Below are 18353 nucleotides of genomic sequence, written 5' to 3' on the forward strand. Positions count from 1 at the left end.
GACTTTGGGACTTCAGTTAGCTTCATGTTTCTTCTTCTGTTTTTATTTTACTCTACATTCAAAGGACTGAACAGTGAGGAAGGGCTCTGGCTGTTTCAGGCACTGTACAGGAAACGAACAAGCTGAACAGTGTCTTTGCCAGCACATGGATTTTTCTGGAATGTCTAAAGCCTATCTGGACTAGGGATTTGCCTTGTTTTTAGCCATTACTACCCAACCATCAAAGGCTTTTCCATATAGAAGAAAAGCCATGAATTGCTGTGGTGCCTGCTCCTGATTAGTATGTCCTAAGATGCCCCTGGATGGGATGGTCTGCTTCAGATGAACATCTGTTTTCTGTTTTTCACCCTTGGAGTGTGGTTCCTGTCTGAGGACACTAAAGGTACTTAGATCCATAACCAACTATGGGCAGGTGGAAGCTGTTCAGATGACTTATGCCCTTCTGTGCTGTGCTTACAGCCATTATTCCTGGAGAGACAGCCATCCCCACAGTGATGGGCAGTGGTGGCTGACAGGGAAGACAGAGCACTCCTGGAAGCGGTAAATGTCATCTGCTTACTGCAAATACTTTTCAGCCCCATAAGAACATGGCCTTTTGCTCACACTCCCCTCTGAGTCTGAAAGAAGAGGCCAAGAAGAAGCTAATTAAATACACTACTGGATGGCAGAAAAACTTTCCCGTCTCTGCTGGACCAAATACCAGGTTTGTCCTTCTTTTGCTCTTCTTTTTGCCTCCTGTGGGTCTGATCTGCTGAGTCTGCCTTCATCTGTTCCAGCCATCTTCTCTTTTGACCCCTTCCCTTAGAAACTGTGTTAGAGAGTTTGTGGTATTTCCTTTAGGGAGTGAGAACTTAGGAGAAGAGAATCAGCAGGCTGAAGTGAAAAAAGAAAAAAAGTTTGAGGAATCCAAGTCTTTTTGGATTTGGGAAACAAGCACATATGATTATCTTTTCTTTTACTGAGGGATGTCTTCAAACCATGGTCCTACAGCAGGGCTGCGGTGCAAGGAATTCATCTGTAACAATAAGGAGGAAATCAGTGGGAAAACAGAGAGGAAATGTCAAGGGCTTGTAGAGATCTGTGTTATCTGCTGTTAAAATGTTAGAACAGAAACAGCAATGTATGAATCATCCACGGCCATTCCTTACTCTCGTGGTTCTGGTAACAAAGGCCATTGTCTGAAGCAATAGGGGAGTAAGGCTTGTATTCCAGGACTTAGAAAAAAATCACTTGGCAGAGGGAAAAATCTTCTGGGGGTAGTCAAGAGGCATGGAAAGGTGACATGAAAGGAGAGAGGACAGCAAAAGAAAGTTGAAAGTATCAGAGGTCTAAGGCTGAAGCGTTCTAGGGAAACACCACTCTGGGGGCCAGATTGGGCTCTTGCTGTTGTCACCACCTTCCTGGCTGTTCACCACTGTTACATCTTATGATGACACCAAGCATCATCTGCTCCAGATGAGTTCCACCTTTGTCCTCATCGTGGTCTTGCTAAGGGCAGGCACAGGGCTGAGGTCCTGTCCTTCCTTGTTTGGAAGACCAAGCTCTGCCGGCTGGAGTCTGCAGCGACAACAGTGACCACTGCTGTGCCCAAGGTTGGGCACTGGCCATCCTCAGGGGAGCCTGCAACTGTGAGGTCCAGAGATAAATCAGTTTTCTGAAATCCAATCTGCTGGTTGCTTTTCATGGAAGACATGATACTTTTTAAAAGTTCCCAGCTCTGCACATCTCTCCATACCGCTGGGAGCCTGACTGAGGCTGGGATGCTTCACACATGCCTGCGTCTCAGATAGGTTTCCCTAAACAGCTCCTGCTGCTCTCTTGACAGAGCCTCTGAGCCTGCTGAGTAACTTGGCAGAGCCCTGCATCCCGGTTGTGCTTGTTCAAATTACTTTGGACACATCCAAAAGGGAGCCAAGCCAGATTCCTCCTACCCCCTGCTCCTCTGCGGTCCTGGGACAAGCCTCTGTTTGTTTGCTGGAGGTCACTTCTCTTGAGCTATTGCTTTTTTCCTCACCTCTTCTCCTTTCTGACTTGCACTGAGCAAAACCAATATATTAATGTATTCCAGTTTCCAACTCAGCATGGGAGCATCTGAATCACTGCAGCATGGCTCTGCTTCTGCCTCAGGAGGGAAAAGGGATGTGCTGCAGTGAGGGGAGCTACTCATGTCTGAAAGCATGACATGTGCATGATATGAGGAGCAGAACTTGATACCTGTTTTTAATGACCCTACTCTGCCTTTCATAGTTACATAGTGGAGCTTTCTGGGGTGGCTGCAGAAATTACCCCTGTTCTTGAACCTCCTTTATTTTATGAGGTAGTCCTTATTGATTATCTCAACTTGAGGATATTCATGTTGCCCCTCAGTATCTGAACTCTCTTTATCATAGCTCTATGTCACCTGGGACAAAAGTACTCTTCCTTCAGTGCTTTTCTGGTGCTTCTTGTCCTCTCTAGTGAACAGGTCTGCTCTCCCTCAATTAACAGCCAAGCAACCATCTAGCATTACCAGCACTGAAAGGCCATGTGCTATAAGAGACATGGTAGAGGCTGGAGACATTGCTGTATTTGGCAGTTTTAATATTGAAAGCATTATATTCTTTTTCTTTTTCCAAAGGAGTGACTCATGCTCCTGACTCTTCACTGCATCTTTCCCCTTCCAAATGTTGATATTCTTTCCACCACCAAAGATGAGAAGCCCTGTCATGCAACCAGCTGTCTCCAAGACATCAGCAAATGGTTTAGTAGCCATGAGGTCTTGGGTGACAGGTTGGTCTTGACGATCCTTGAGGTCTTTTCCAACTTTATTGATTCTGTGATTCTGTGAAATGATCTGCAAGCCACCAGTGGTCAACAAATCTATGGCAGGGAAGCTTCTGGGTGGAAAAAAAACACACATCAGTGCGAGAAAGTCCAGGTCCTGATTTTAAAGCCTTTATTCCACAAGCAGAATTGTCCAGGACCTTCCAGTTTGATCATGCTTTAGATTCAGGTTCTAACACTCAGCCATCTCAGAGGGAAAAGCTGCAGCTTTTTAGTGCAAGGATTGTCTGGTCCGAGACATTGCCCTGTTCAGTTTCAGTCAGCTTTGGGGAGCTGATTCCACTTTAAAGCTGGTTGTACTGGCATAGCTTACAGCTGTACATGTATAAACGAGGGATTACAGTGATGGAGTGTCCATAAACCTCAGTTATGCAGCTTGAACTAAATCACACCTTTCATTGGATCCCAAAACTGCTGTGCATGAGACCCAGCCCCAGAGAGTAACTTTAAACCAGTTTGAACCGATGCAAAATTAAAACCCAGTGATTTTTCATCAGGTAAAATGTATTTGTTGTATGTTAATCAGGACAGGTATAAACCAACCCAAAGAGGATCCCTGAAAATGAGATAAGATTGTGTACATAAAGGATTTCAGTAGCTCAGCTAAACCAGTTATAAAACTTCTAATTTAAACTAATGCTCCCTGTATTTGGACAGTGAGAATTAATGGGCTGCAATCCCACTGCAAGGAAAATGTTAGCAGTGGGGGATCCAGTCCAAGGACTCTGTGTTCTTTATCAGTTCCTCAAAAGCAGCCCAATCTCTTTGACTCACCCCCCAAAACATCAAACTACCTGGTGATTCTTTGCAATGGTTAAAATAACTGACAATGTAGTTAACATTTCCACATAATCTCAGAAATAAATCCAAAGCCACTGTTAAAATGCCTCTAATTCCAGCTGCAGTTTGGTAGTGGAGTCACAACAAATGTTGAAACCTCCTCCCAGCACATTTCTTTATAAAAATGACCAATGGAGAAGCCAACAGGCTTCTATAAATCACTGCTGGATGAAAACAAGCATAAAAAAGGAGGCTTGAAGTTGTTTAATATTACAGATGCTTTGGAGCTCTATTCAGTAGTTGGCAAGTCACATGAAGCTGCTCTGAATTCTTTATAATCTAGACACAAAGATCACTGAACTCTGAGAGAACCTCTGGGCTTTTAGTCAAAAATATGTTGGCTTCTATTTACCTCTTTCTTCATTTGTATCTATCAAATGGCTCAATATATAAATAAAGCCCGGGTGTTCTTATTAGCTGAAGCAGTATTTCATGCAGATTAATGCCAGCAGGTTCTGTAAAATCCATCTCTGTGCAGAGCTGGAGTATGTTTTGAATTAATTTCCATCCTGTATATGAGTCAGGTATATTCTACTCCAGTCCTTACACAGGGCTCAGTGGCAGCACAAAGGAGGAACCTGCCATATTTATTTCTAGTCGCACTACCCTTCTTCAGTGAAGTGCTTTTAACCCTCAGCTTCTGCAGAACCCCACTGGTTTTAATGGGAGTGCTCACATGCTCAGGGATATTTAAATCATAGTAGAAACGTCACCTTTCTTTCTCAGGACCTAAATGAGTGTCTATGCTTAGCCCATATCCAAAGCTAAATTACAACAGATTTTCTGTCCCCCAGTGACCCCTCCCCAGCAGAAAAGGGGATCATGAAAAGGAGAGGAGACCTGTGGGATGAAATTATAAAATCATAGAATGGTTTGGGTTGGAAGAGACCTTAAAGATCATCTATCTGCAACCCCCTGCCATAACCAGGGACACCTCCTACTACAACAGGCTGATCAAGGCCCCATCCAACCTGGCTTAGAACCAGGCTTGGAGCTTCCACAACTCTGGGCAACCTGTTCCAGTGCATCCCCACCTCCATGGGGAAGAATTTCTTCCTAATGTCTAATCTAAATTAAGTTTCTTGCAGTTTGAAGCCATTACTCCTCATTCTGTTGCTACATGCCCTTGTAAAAAGTCCCTATCCAGCTGTTCTGCAGACCCCCTTTAAATACTGGAAGGCTGCTCTAAAGATGCCCCGGAGCCTTCTCTTCTTCAGGCTGAACAACCCCAACTCTCTCAGCCTGTCTTCATAGGAGAGCTGCTCCAGCCCTTGGGTCATCTTTGTGGTCCTCCTCTGGACCCACTCATACAGTTCCATGACTTTCTTGTGTTGGGGCCTCCAAAACTGGACCCATTGCTGCAGGTGGGGTCTCAGCAGAGTGGAACAAGGGAACAGAATCTCCTTCCTCCACCTGCTGCCTGTGCTGCTAGGAATTCAAGAGACAGCTGGCTTCTGGTCTGTGAGCCCACATTGCTGGCTTAGATTGAGCTTCTCATCCCCCAGCACCCCCAAGTTCTTCTTCTCAGAACTGCTCTCTATCTGTTTTCTACCCAGCCTGGTTTTGTGCTTGGGATTGCCACAACCCAGGTGCAGGAAATGAAAATGGATGTAATGAAACAGCCAAGGTAACATCGATGCCAATATAAAGTATATAAATTTATACTCACCCCAGTGAACATACAGTGGTCATGATAAAAGAGAAAGCATCATTGTGAGCAGGAGAAGGAAGGGGAACAGCGTCAGGAGGAGTCCAAGCAAGAAAAGAAGTCCAAGTAGGAGACCCTCCATCCTCAGCAAACTTCCCCCTTCATACTGAGAGTGGTGTTTCTGAACTGGCATACACCTGTATCCATCTTGGGTCACTGTCCTGGCTGACTCCAAACTGCTAACAGCCTGAAGACCATGGCTGGCCCTAGGATTCCATCCCAGCCAAACCAGGAGAATGTCATAACCAGGAGAATATCCTGGCATGTCATTGAGCAGGTTATTTAAATATTACCTCATGCATATGTTATGAGCAAGTTTTTCCAGGACAGTAAAATCAGCCTTATTGTTACTGAGTAGAAAACATTTCTTGTTATTTGTTTGTTTGGCTTTCTGGTTGGCTGGTTGATTTTTGGTTACTTTTCTTTGACCCTGAAGCAGGCTAAAACTCTCACATTAAAGTGCAAATAGTGTGTGGGCTAAAAGTACTCTGCCAGCTGAGTCAGAATGCAGCCAGATATTAACCTGATGTGGGTCTTAATGGAATAATGGGGAAGAGGATTTAATGGGATTAATAAACTGCCTGGTTTAAAGAATGCTTTAGTCAGCTACCAGCTAGAAATCCAACATGCCATGCAACATATCTCCTCATTTGGCTAATTTCACCAATGTTAAATTGATTGTCCCAGTGATCCCTGCTTTGGAGTGGTTGAGTGGGTTTTTCTTCCCTGTAACATAAACACCCTCACAAGAAAAATCCCTTCACTGAGGCAACAAGACTGTGATGAAACCAGAGAACGGAGGGGAGGGGGAATATATATATATATATACACACACACACATATGTGATTGCAGCACATCACAGACAAAGAGTTTGAGGAGCTCCAGCCTGATTTCATTCCCTTCCTCTAGAAACTCTGGCTTGGGTGCTCTAATAATCGAAATATTTGGATTAGTCTTGGCTCAGCCACTTTGCCTCACCAAATATGAGCTGCACCATCAGGCTGGATAACCAGCTAATTGTGATCTAGTTGTAGCTTGTTTGCATTTATGGCCATCTACAGCCATCAACAAGGCAAGGTCTGGGTTACTGTTAAGGTAGACCAACTGATGTGGTTGGGAAAAACTAACATGGATTTTGGATGCACACACTCTTCATGGGGGACAGACCAGAAGTGTACCTAGAATCTAACTGCTCCCATCCTCCAGTGTGCTCACCTCTGAGGACAGAGAAGTGGTGTGGGCTGAAGCCCAAGGATGAAAGTAGGTGATGACCATGTTTTCAGACTCAATGTGGCTGGTCTTGGGTGCTCCTTGCACTACAGCACTACTTAAGGCAAAAGGAAAAAAAAAAAAAAGGCATCATTTGGGCATTGCATGACCCATATAGAGGACAGAGCAGTCACGGACATATGCTGCTGGAGCAGGTCCAGAAGAGAGCAATGAAGCTAGTGAAGGGTCTGGAAAAGAGGTCTTATGAAGAGTGGCTGAGGGAACTGGAGTAAAGGAGGCTGAAGGGAAACCTTGTCTCTCTCTACAGCTCCCTGAAAGGAGGTTGCTGGTGGGTGGGTATAGGTCTTCTCTTTCTACTAATAAGTTATAAGACAAGAGGAATTGGCCTCAAGTTTACACCAGAGGAGGTTTAAGTTGGGAATTTAGAAGAAAGTTCTTCACTGAAAGAATTCTCAAATGCTGGAGCAGGCTCACCCAGGGAAGTGGTTGAATCCCCATCCCTAGAGGCATTCAAAATATGCTGAGATGTGTTTCTGAGGGACATGGTTTAGCACCAGACTTGGTAGAGTTACTAATTTCAGCATAGCAACTATAGCTTTCCCTACAGGGTAACAAGCAAACACATGCTCCAATTTGGGTATGCCCTTCTGGGCTCTATTATGATGCTCAGACTAAATACGCACATCTAAATTCCTAGGTTTAACACCAAGAATTTCACCTTTCCTTGATACTGTATGTCTCCAGGAGTCTTAGAGATGAGTACTGCATCCCCACTGCCATGATTAGAAGTCTCAGTGTGCTGCATCTCTAACAAATTATTCCTTTTCCAAAATATTGAGCATGTCCAATGACTGCTAAAGAAATTAAAAAGATCCAAAGAGTATTTAACGGCTAAAACACCTTGTCTTCATGGTGGCAGAGCTCTTGGTCTGGACTCTCACTAGCTCTGTGGCCCTCAGAGTCCTTTAGACTAAACAAGAGCCAAACTCCTGGGGTGGAAGGTACTGTAGGAAAATGAAACATCAAAACAAAATCAGGTCTAATTAATGTTAAAATCCAGCTGCATCCTCCTCCCCTCCTCCCCCACACCTTCTTCTCTGTCTTTTGTTGCTTGCTCTTAAATTCAGAAGAAGAAAGATGGGTTCATTGTACTTGACAGTACCCAGAAAGGCAGGGATGTCTGAAGAGTTCTGCTTCTGAAACCTTTTTTGTTTGGGGACTTTTAAGGAGAAATTTTTAAACAAAACAAAAAAAAACCAAAACAAAAAAAGGACTCTTAGTCTCTTAAATAACAATATCCTGAAATTACTACACAGAAGTCCCAAGCTGAAGCATGCTGCAGCAAATCCTTCCCCTTTCTTAGGAGAGCATCCAGTGTTAGCACTGCTCTCATTTTCTGGGATACAATGGAATTCAGAAGGTAGGGGAAAAGAATTGTGGTGCGCTGGTTCTGGGACCGCTGGAGGGCACCGGAGCCCTGCTCGGAGGAGGCGGAGGCCACGGGTAGGTTTTTCCTCCTTGAGGTCCTGTCATTCCTGTGTAAACAAGTTACGTTGGAGTGTTTAGGATATAAATTACGACCATGCAGGCTTGCCTCGGAAGGAATGTAAACACAGCACTGTGGTCGGAGCAAACTCCGGGGCTGACTATATAATTTATCACAGGCCCTGAGAAGCTCAGGGAAGTAAAGGGCATGTTTGGGCAGAAATACGTGCTGGAAAAGATGAAGAATTTTATCTCGATATATAAATACATAGATATCATTTGATGTGGATGTACGTATTTACAGATATAATTTTGTATGTCTATGTGCATACATGCATTTGTATGTAAATTTTGAAGTGTCTATGTGCATGTATGAGTGCATGTATTTAATTTAACGTGTGGATGCGTATATATGCCTTTATATATACAATTTGATGTGTCTGTGTGCATGTAAGCATTTACATATACACATACACAAACAGTTTTGTTGCATCTCTCTTGGGTTTAGACTCTGGAACACGGGGGCGGAATCGGCAGGCGTGGGGAGCTCCCCTGCTCCCCGGGGTACAGGGGTGCTTCTGCCCGCTCTCTGGGATGGAACGGGATGGGTTGCGCGGGGAGAGGCGGGGAGCGACCGCGCATCCTTCGCAGGGCATGGCGGCATCGTGGGGACGGGGGGAGGTGTTGCCTGCGAGACTCTGGGGGCCCTTTTACAATTTCCTTTCCTTTTCTTTCTGTTTCTTCTTTTCTTTCTCCTCCTCTCCCTCCCCGTTCACCGCCAGTGCCGTTCTCGCTACCTCCCCCCAGCCCTTAGAAAACCTTGGTTCTATCGGGGATACTTCTCGCCGTTTATTCACGATATGCCTTCACGGGGTGGAGGAGGCACGACACACGGACCCCTCTTTGCACAAGAGCTCCTACCCCCTCACCCGGCAAAGCCCGGGCACAGAGGGACGCGGCGGGACTAGGTGGGCAGAAGGGATGGGGATACAGGGATATGGGGACTTTGGGATACAGAGATACGGCGACTTGAGGATACAGAGATATGTCGACTTGGGGACACAGGGACAAGGGGACACCGGGACAGAGATGTCCGTCTGGACCCTGCTGCCCCCGTTACTTCAAGCGCATCCAGCAGTGATGGGAAGCAGCAGGAGCAGCCACGGTGCTGGCCCACCCTGGGTCAGCCACTCCAGCGGCTGGAGGGTTTGAGTTTGCACCTTTAGCGATCTGGGATGCCAGGGTGGGAGAGTTTTCTCAGAAGGAGCCTAAGGAAAAGAAGCTCCCGTCCAGTGCATCGTTGTTTATGTACATTTTATTGGAAAAAAAATAATTTGTACATCAACATATTTTGGCAAACCGTTAAAAGTATACATAAGTGCAAATATATTCTCCTTGTAAAGCAATAGTGTGTGAGTATACACGAGGTTTATTTAAAATAACTCCTTTAAAAATACTGTGGTAGAAAAACGATTTTGGTAAAAACATTCCCCCTCCCCCCTCAAAAAAAAAAAAAAAAAAAAAAGAAAAAAGAAAAAAAAAGCATTTTAGCATCACTGAGAAAAAATCCTGGATTTTTCCACATTGTCTTTACAGGACAGGGCTAAACAATACTGGTTTAATAAGATCGATCGGCCGGTGCTGAGGTCCACACACAGCGTCCTTGGGGAAAATAATAATAATAATAATAAAAAAAAAAAGCAGTAAATTTCCCGCCGAGGCAGCAGCGAAAGGAGGATCCTCGCAGGTGCTGAGCTGGGATATTTCTCCTATTTAAAGACATTTTCTCGTATAAAAATGCCTCGAATCGTCCCCTTTCCTAAAGCTCGGTTCTTTAGATGACAGAAAGCTGATTTGCGATTAAGGTGTTCAGACTTGGCGTGAGGACACTGAGATTCCACCTAACCCAACACATCACATAAGGCGTTTTGCTCTCAAGAGGAGCTTTGGGGCGTTCTACCAGCTCCTTGGTATCCTTCAGGGGGTGGAAAAGGATCTAAAACTCGGCTTCCTCGGGTGACTTTGCTAAGTGACTGGTGTACTACCGACGCTACCAGAGTGCACATCCTATTTAACCTGCGTGAGTCCGTCTATAGCTCGGCTCTGCTCGATGCCATCTGAGTGTCTCTGCTGGAACGCTTGCCTTCACATCACACAGGGCTTGATGTCCTGACAGACGCTTTGGTGGTGGTGGTGGTGGTAGTAAGATCCACCAGCGGACGGGTGAAACGAGGAAATGCCGTTAAAATTGAGGACAAAATCTTTCCTGTCACACACCGGAGACGGGTGATGCTGGTAGCGAGGCAATCCCACTGCAAGAGAAGCAGACAAGAGCTGCTCAGAAGCCGGGTAGCTCTGTTCGGGGAGAGAGAGCAGCCCTTTCTCCCTCACCCGTGGAAAGGGCAGGCTGCCTACAACAGAGCTGACATGCTGCTCTGTTCCCTCCTACCGGATCTGGGTTCCCCCGAGAGGTTGAGGAGATGCTGCCTGGCTTTCCTGACAACGGAACGAGCGCTTCCTGGGGGTGAAACCTGCCTGGGTTCCCTTGCATACCTACCCTGGGGTCCCATCATCCCAAGTCCCATCGCCTTGGGTGAGGATGGGAAATGAATCCACCGAAGCGGGCTCGGGCATCGCCCGCTGGTGGGCTCGGGAGTGCCACCCGTGCTCTTACAAGCCCCCTTGTCCGTTTTGTGGGAGGGTTATGAGCTACGTACCCCTGAGGAGGGGCAGGCCGGCGCCCGTTGTTGCCCGCAGAAACATGCGTGGCTGCATGTTGGGTGAGTCGACACCTCTGAGCATCCCTCCCGTGTGGGCACACAGACAGGTCTGACCTCTTGCCTCTCTTCCTGCCCCTCTCACTGCGAATTTATTATCGTGTAGGGTTCTGGCAGCCCTCCGTGTGGGCTAGAGGAAGGGGTTTGCGTCTACGAGGAGATGATGGCACTCGTGTGTTTTTATGGATGCACCACGGCCCTTTGAACCCGATTCCTATCTTTCCTCCCTCCTCCCCCTTCCTATCCCGCTCCTGAGTGGATTTTGCTTTTAACTTGCATGGCTGTAGGTTAAGTTCCACCCACGAACGGTTTGTGTGTGGATTTTGTACATGTGCATTTGCTCGTGCATTTGAGCCTGCTTGCGTTCTAAGACACAGACTGAGCACATCCTATGGTCCATCATCACCAACAAGCAAGGAACACCGTGGCACCGACATGAAAATGACCGTACAAATTCTGGTTTTCGTTTCCCACACCCTAATTCCCTTCATTTTCCACAGCCCGGGAGATCCCTCTGTCCCAGCCCTCTCCGTAAGAGATCAGTGCTGGGATCTTTAAGTCTGTCAGGATTCCGACTGTATCAGTCTGGGAGAGAATTTCCTGAGCGGGGCTCGTTGGGTAGAGCCGCAGAGGGATTTGGGTTCACGTGGGGATGTCAAACTGGACTAGCAGGATCATGTCAAAGCTGACCGAGGACCGGGGCAGAGAAACAGGAAAAACAAAACAAACAAACAAAAAAACCCCACCCAAAACAACAACAACAACAACAAAAGGATAAAATTAAAAGGGAAAAATTTAAATAAAAGGAATAAAAGAAAAATAAACATGGGGGAAATGAAAAAAAGAAGCGGAGGGGGGTGTAAAATGAAAAAAAAAAAAATAGGAGGCGAAGTATGTGGAGGGGGAAGAAAAGCAGCAAAAGAAAGACCAGGAGAATGCAACTAAAAATAAATGATAAAAATAAATGATAATTAAAAAAGGATTCCTCCCTAATTTCCCGCGGCGGCACAGCTCCCCCGACACTGTCCCCTCCTTCACCCCGCAGAGCTCCCTCTTTATAAAAGTGATTATTTCGCTGGATTTCCTCGGCTCTCTAATAACCCCGCTGGTATGCTCACCATAAACCGGGGCATTTTATTACAATCCTGATTCAATCATTTAACAGGATTTAACAGCGTGCGAAAAAAATCCACACCACCCCCCACCCTCCCCACACACACGTCCCCGAGCTTCAAAATCCTTTTAGCAGAACTCAGCCTCCTGTTTCCAATTTTTCCCCTCCTCTCTTATTCCCGAGTTTGATGCAAATCGAAGGGTTTAAATCTGCCCTGTAGCTATCACGAGTGGAGGATTATTGACTGAACAATAGCGACTGGAAATGAATTTCATTTGCGTTTAACTAAGAGAAAAGCAAAATTAAATTGCTGATGTTTTTCTGGGACGGGAGGAAAGAGATTATTGCTGGAATCATTTCGAATGAAGGAGCTGGGATCCGTTTTCCCCGTATTATTTCACGCTACTAAAACGTGTGCACCGAGGATGTTCTACATAGCACACGAACTAAAGTAGGATCCAAGCAAAAAATTAAAGGTTTTAGGTTTGATTTTAGTTAAAGAGGGGATGGATTCCACTAAAATCCGGGCCCCAGATCCTGAAACTGCATAAAATCAGTGGAGAAACGCCTTTTTGCAAAGAGAAGGCATTAAATCTGAGCTGCTGGAAAGGGAGCTCATCCTTGGCGTGAAGAAAGCATCCATCGGTCTCTGTGTGTCCGTTCGTATCTGAACAAGAACAACTCGTGTTTAAACAGCCCCAGCCTCGGGAATCGTAATGGAGGCTTCGGGGAATAAGGACTCTTCCTCTCTTTCTCTTCCTCCGCTTTTTGTTTTTGAAGAGCTGTTCTCGGGCTGCTCTGAAATGAACATCTCTCTTCCAGGAGTGCTCTTTCCCAGCTCGGGGTCTGGAAGGAGGAGGGGGAAGCCGCCGCCCAGCCCCACTCTCTGGTCAGCCCCACTCTCGCCCCACGCGTGGGCTCTGCGGGGTCGCAAGGAGAAAAGCTAACAGAGTTTAAAAAAAAAAAAAAAAGGAAAAGGAAAACAAACAAAGAAACAAACAAACAATCCCAGTAACAGCAGAAATAAACCTAAATAACTTCCAACGGTAAAGGTACGTATTTCAGCGGCGGGTACCCTTGTCAGCTGGCTGTTTTATTGCTCCAAATCAGTGTGGGTACGGGGAAGCCTCCTGCACCGAAACGCACTCAGACCACTCCCTGCTCCCCGCTCATCACCGAGAGTTGGGAGTCTTTTTTTCTTTAAGGGAGGAGAATTTGTAGCCACTTGCTCTCTTCTGATACCCCACATCCCTTTTGGGGTGATTGCAAGGCGGCTTCCCTCACTGATGTGCTCCCTGCTCGCCCTGCCGGGGAAGGCCAGGGCAGGCTGAGGGGCTCGCAGGAGAGAGGGAGATTGATTGACAGGCTCCCAAAGAGGGGGCGGGAGGGGAGACACTCAGGGCTGAGGGTCGCCTGTATTTGTAACTTGTTGAAATGCCCATAAAATTGAACAAGACCCCGCTCTCACAGGGGTTAAGTCGGGCTAAAATCCTCTTCGGTGTGGTCCAGCCCAGACTGTCTTTGTTTGCTTAACCTCCGGGACCCACGTTTAAAAGGGCTATTTGGAAAATTTCCCCGTAAGAGCCCAACATCTTTTACCCATTTTTGTGCTGGGATTTTTCTGAGCAGACATTGTCTGTAACCACTGGCCAGGGTAGAGAGGGGGGTGGAGGGGTGTTAGGCAGAGACCAGAAAACTCTTTACCCCCGCTTGCAGAGCTACGCTGGATCCGCTTTAATCTCTCGCCGTGTTTTTGAGATAAGCGGGTGGGGGGTTGGTATATTTCGGGATGTTTTGTTTTGTCTTTTGTTTTGTTTTTGCCTCGCAGTGCTTAAGAGATAGGTTTTAACGCTTTTTTTTTTTTTTTTTTTTTTTTTTAATTAATCCCCGCGGATCGTGGTTTACTGGGGCGGCTGCTATGAGCGAAACCACAGCCGGGGCGACGGAGTTCGCCCCGCACATGTCGCCGGCACCGGGGTTGGGGGAACGTGCGAGATGGGATGGAGCCAGGACAGAGCCGAGATGAAGACCAGATAAAGCCGAGACAGAGCCAGGTTTTCTTGAAGCTCTCTTTGGGGCTGAGCAAGAAGGAGGGATGCTCGCAGCCGTACGTTCCCCCCCTTCCCGAAACCAAACATCTCCAACCCACGCGTGTTTTCCTCCCTCTCGCAGACAATGCCTCTCTTTTTCCTACGCTGTGGAGGTCGAGGCTTCCCCAAACCAAACCTTTACCGCCGGGTGAAGAACTCTGAGGCTCCACTCTCCCCTCCGCCCCAGGGCTCCTACCTGAGAGGTCATCGCGGGGGCTTTGATGCAGATATCCCTGCTCCAGGGAGTAGGAGGGCACGCTGGAGTGGATGCCCGAGGATGCAGCATTGGCGGCGGGAAGACCCTGCTGCTTTATGTAGGGAGAGGCCCCCGAGGCTGTCCAGTGAGCCGAAGGGCTCGTGTAGGGCGAGTGGCACTCGATGGCGCTCGCCATGGCCGGCGAGGAGGGCACGGGGCTGCTGCTGCTGTCGGGGCCGTAGTCCCCATTGGCAGTCACCGGGCAGCTGGCCATGTAGGTCGAGCCGGGGTTGGGCGACATGTGGGGGACATGGTGGCCGCCACTGAGTCCCTCGTAGCCGCTGGTCATGGCGTTGGGCATCATGTCGAGGTTGTAGCCATTGGAGTGGCAGGCAAGGGAGGCGGGGGGCCCCTGGAAGTCGAAGCCCTGCGGGAGGATGGAAGCTCCGAAGCCCAGCCCGTTCATCATGCGGTACATGGGCTTCAGCGCCTGGCATTTCCTCCTGAAGCCACGGGGCCGCCGTCGGAAGGAACCTTCCTCAAACATGAACTCGCTGGCCGGATCGATGGTCCAGTAGTGACCCTTGCCCGGGCGGCCCAAGCCCTTGGGCAGCTTGATGAAGCACTCGTTGAGAGAGAGGTTATGGCGCACCGAGTTCTTCCAGCCTTGGTAGGAGCCACGGAAGAAGGGGAAGCGGGCCTGCAGGAACTGGTAGATCTCGCTGAGGGTCAGGCGCTTGGAAGGCGAGCTCTGGATGGCCATGACAATGAGGGCGATGTAGGAGTAAGGGGGCTTCTCCGGACGCCGCAGCCCCGAGCTGGCCTTCTTGCTCTTTGAGGATGCCGCCGCCGCCGCCGAAGAGGAGGAGGAGGTGGAGGTGGAGGAAGAGGAGGTGGAGGTCTCCAGGGCGGAGGAAGGCGGCCGGCTCATCTGGAGAGCTCCGGGAGCCGGGCTGCAGGAGCGGAGAGGGACGGGGGGCTCCAGCCTCTGCTGGCCGCTCTCGGTGGTCATCTGGAGAAGGGAGGGGAATGGGACAGGGTGGGGTGAGGCTGTGAGGGAAGGGGAAGGGGAGGGGGGGAGCCGGGCGTGGTGGGTACCGGAGCGGGGGGGTGCCCTGCAGAGTTAAAGCTGCTGGTGGTTGAGAGATGGTGGTGAGGGAGGCTGTAGAAGCTGCTGCTGTCCTCCGGGCACCTCCTCAGCGCGGCGGGGCGGGCGGCAGCGCCCGGCGCATCCCTCCCCGCGGTCCCTTGCGCAATGGCTCCTCTGCTTTCCGCCGCAGCCAGGCACTGGGAAGGGATGGACCGGCCCCGGCCCCGGCCCCGGCCCCGGCCCCGGCTCCCGCCCTCCCCGCTCAGCGCCGCTCTGCTTCCTCCTCTGCCGCCCACCTGGGGACCATCCTGCTGCCTAATCCGGCAAGGGGAGGAAGCGCAAGAGCCTCCCCCCCTCCCCTTCCAATCTCTTCCGCACTGTTATTCTTTCATATATACTTTTTTCTTACGTAAAAGGCACAGGACGACCGCCTATCAGTTTCTCCAATCTTGGTTTTTCTTCAACGCCCCCCCTCTTCTTTCTCCTCAGACCCCCCTGAATCCGGCCGAGAAATCAGCGAAGACAGAGGGAGAGAGGAGTGCGGGGGAGGAAGAGAGAGACCAGCCTCTTTCCAACCGGCCTCTGCCCACCCATCATTTGGGCAGGAGCCACTGCGGCACCATTCCCAGCTCGCTCCCGCCGCTGGTCCCGCAGCGACACTTCCCCGGGGCTCCTCCTCACCCCTAAGGCACTAATTTGCCGTTACTCCCTGGCATGGCCCCGGGGGCAGATGGCAGCGGCTTCCAGCCCTGATCTCTGCTGCTCTCCGAGGCACACGGGCACGAATACTTCTGGGTGCGGTGGTCACTCACTCCGGGAAGCCCCTGGCAATAGTGTCTGCTGCTCCTCACGCCTCCTTGCTACCCCTTTCCATGGCCTCACTCCACTATTAAATGCAATTAATTTTATAGGGCAACAGGGGTCGAGTTCCAGGACCAGGGATGCACCCTCCCTGATCCTTCTGCCGCTCGGGCAGCGTTGGTGGGGAGTGGTCACCCGTGCTGGCCAAGAGAGAAAAGGGACACGCAGAGGCACAGGCCCACTCCCAGATATGATGGAGGAGGCTCGAGGATCAAACTGGATCCGGGAGGACAGCGTCAGGACGAGAGGCAGGGATGCAGGACCTGAGGCAGAGGGTGGGATGGAAGCGAGAGTGGGGATGGATACCGTGTTACCGTGCCTGGAGCGCTCTGTGTGTGTGTGACTGTGTGTCCGTCTGTCTCCAGCGCAGCTTCGTGCTGGGAGCTCGCTGGTGGGTAGGGGCAGGGAGGGGGTGGGGGGTGAGGGGTGGTCCCAGACAGTGACCTGCAGTTGAGTGGAAGCAGGCTTTTTCCATCAAACTCTGCCTGAATACCACACACAGAGCCCAAGTGTCAGTTTACTGCCCTGAGCCCGGCTCCTTTTCCCTAAGCTCCACAGTAATTAGACAAAGAAAACCTAAATTAACTGAACAGGCGTCGACAGCTTCCTCCAGATCACCACTGCTACATACATGGGAATGTGTCCGAAAAGGGCTCGATTGTATCTGAGGATCAGCTAAGGAAAACACTGCCGAGCCCCCGGTGTTTACTGCACAGTTTTAATAGAAAAAAAAAAAATAGTTGCCCGTCGATGGAGCATGTTTACCTCTCCCGAGGCATCGGTTTAATTTGTTCCCATCGCCAGCAAAAATTAAACAACAATAATTAAACTCTATCTACCTACCTATCTACCTGTCTGTCTGTCTGTCTATCGACCTCTCTGTCTTCCTTCTTAATTTTATTTTTTCCTGCTGGGAGGCCGATATGCAATTCCCGATATCCCTGTAACGACCCAATCTAAAGAACTTGGTTAAAACATCCGTGTTTTCATCTGTTAACATCCTTCCTTGCCCTAGATCGGCTGGCAAGCCTCCGTTTTCGCCTTCCACGTCGGGACCTCTCTCCAAATGTCACCTTTGGGTGACATGTCCAAGAGATTTCTGCCAGCTAAACGCTCTAAAGAGAGGCGAGGACAAGAGGAATAAACTGCCTCAAAACCGCCCTAACCTGCCCCCGTCTCAGACAATTCGTTTTGACAATCGGTCGAGGGGAAGGAGGCATTTACCGTCCCCACGGATGTCACGATATACAGATATATCGTTGCTTTCTCTGCCGTGCAAGAAAGGCGGTCAGCGAATCAAAGCCGAGCAGGGCAGCTGAAAGCTGTTTCGATCGCGATTTGACAATCGGGGGTAACACACTGCGTGGGACTCCTTCTACCTGTCAGCGATGTGGTTTTGTGCATCAGGATCTAGTTTGAAACAGAACGTCACGACGTCCCCAAGACATGGTCCTGAGGAGGTTTGGGGATGCCCTAGTCAACCGAAGCACATTTGCTGTTTGGTAGCGATGTTTATTTTGGTTTGTGTATCCATTTCTCAGCCGATCTCAGCTCCGGAGCACAACTGGTTTGTTTTACCAGAGTACACGGAAATTAAACTTTTTGGCAGATTTGGTTACTCAGATGTTGCTCTGTAATCATCGTTCTTATTCTAGGAAATCTCTTCATTATTGCGGTTTCAGTTTCGTGTTCAGAACAGGGTTCCCTCTGCTCTGTCTGTTAAACGGAACAACTCAGACTAAACCAGTTAAGAAAATGGAAGACAGATATGAAAGATAAATGTTTACTGTTATCTTGAAGTCCTTTTAAATTTTTTCCCTTCCCCCCGCCCCCCGTCTTTTTGTTCTTTTTCTGTCTTTTTTTTTTTTTTTTTAACTACGCGCTCCAGGCTCTTTCCTCCCCTCTGAGGTTCTGCACATGAGAAGCGTTTTTTCAATTAAACTCGAGACTGAAACTTAAACAAATCTCTCCAGTATTGTAAAAGTGCCTTTTCTTAAGCCCCGAAGGATTTTCCTCCCGCTGTCAGTTACAGGCTTGCCGGGTTTAGATCCCCATCTGCAGCGGCTGACATCGACGGCTTTTCCGCATGAGGGAAACGAGATGGAGGAGCCGAGGAGAAGCAGCGGCAGCACCACAGC

At 48.8% G+C, this 18353-nt stretch overlaps 1 protein-coding gene across 1 annotated transcript; it reads right to left on the reverse strand.

The window, feature by feature from the left end:
- Positions 1–10232: 10232 nt before the first annotated feature.
- On the reverse strand, positions 10233–15496 carry FOXF2 (forkhead box F2). The gene is given in 4 exon segments (XM_054381875.1): positions 10233–10399; positions 14265–15379; positions 15443–15478; positions 15480–15496. Coding segments are annotated over 4 exon segments (1335 nt in total).
- Between the last annotated feature and the right edge of the window lie 2857 nt (positions 15497–18353).

This window comes from Indicator indicator, chromosome 6 (genome assembly GCF_027791375.1).
Source record: "Indicator indicator isolate 239-I01 chromosome 6, UM_Iind_1.1, whole genome shotgun sequence".
In the NCBI taxonomy this organism is placed as follows: Eukaryota; Metazoa; Chordata; class Aves; order Piciformes; family Indicatoridae; genus Indicator; species Indicator indicator.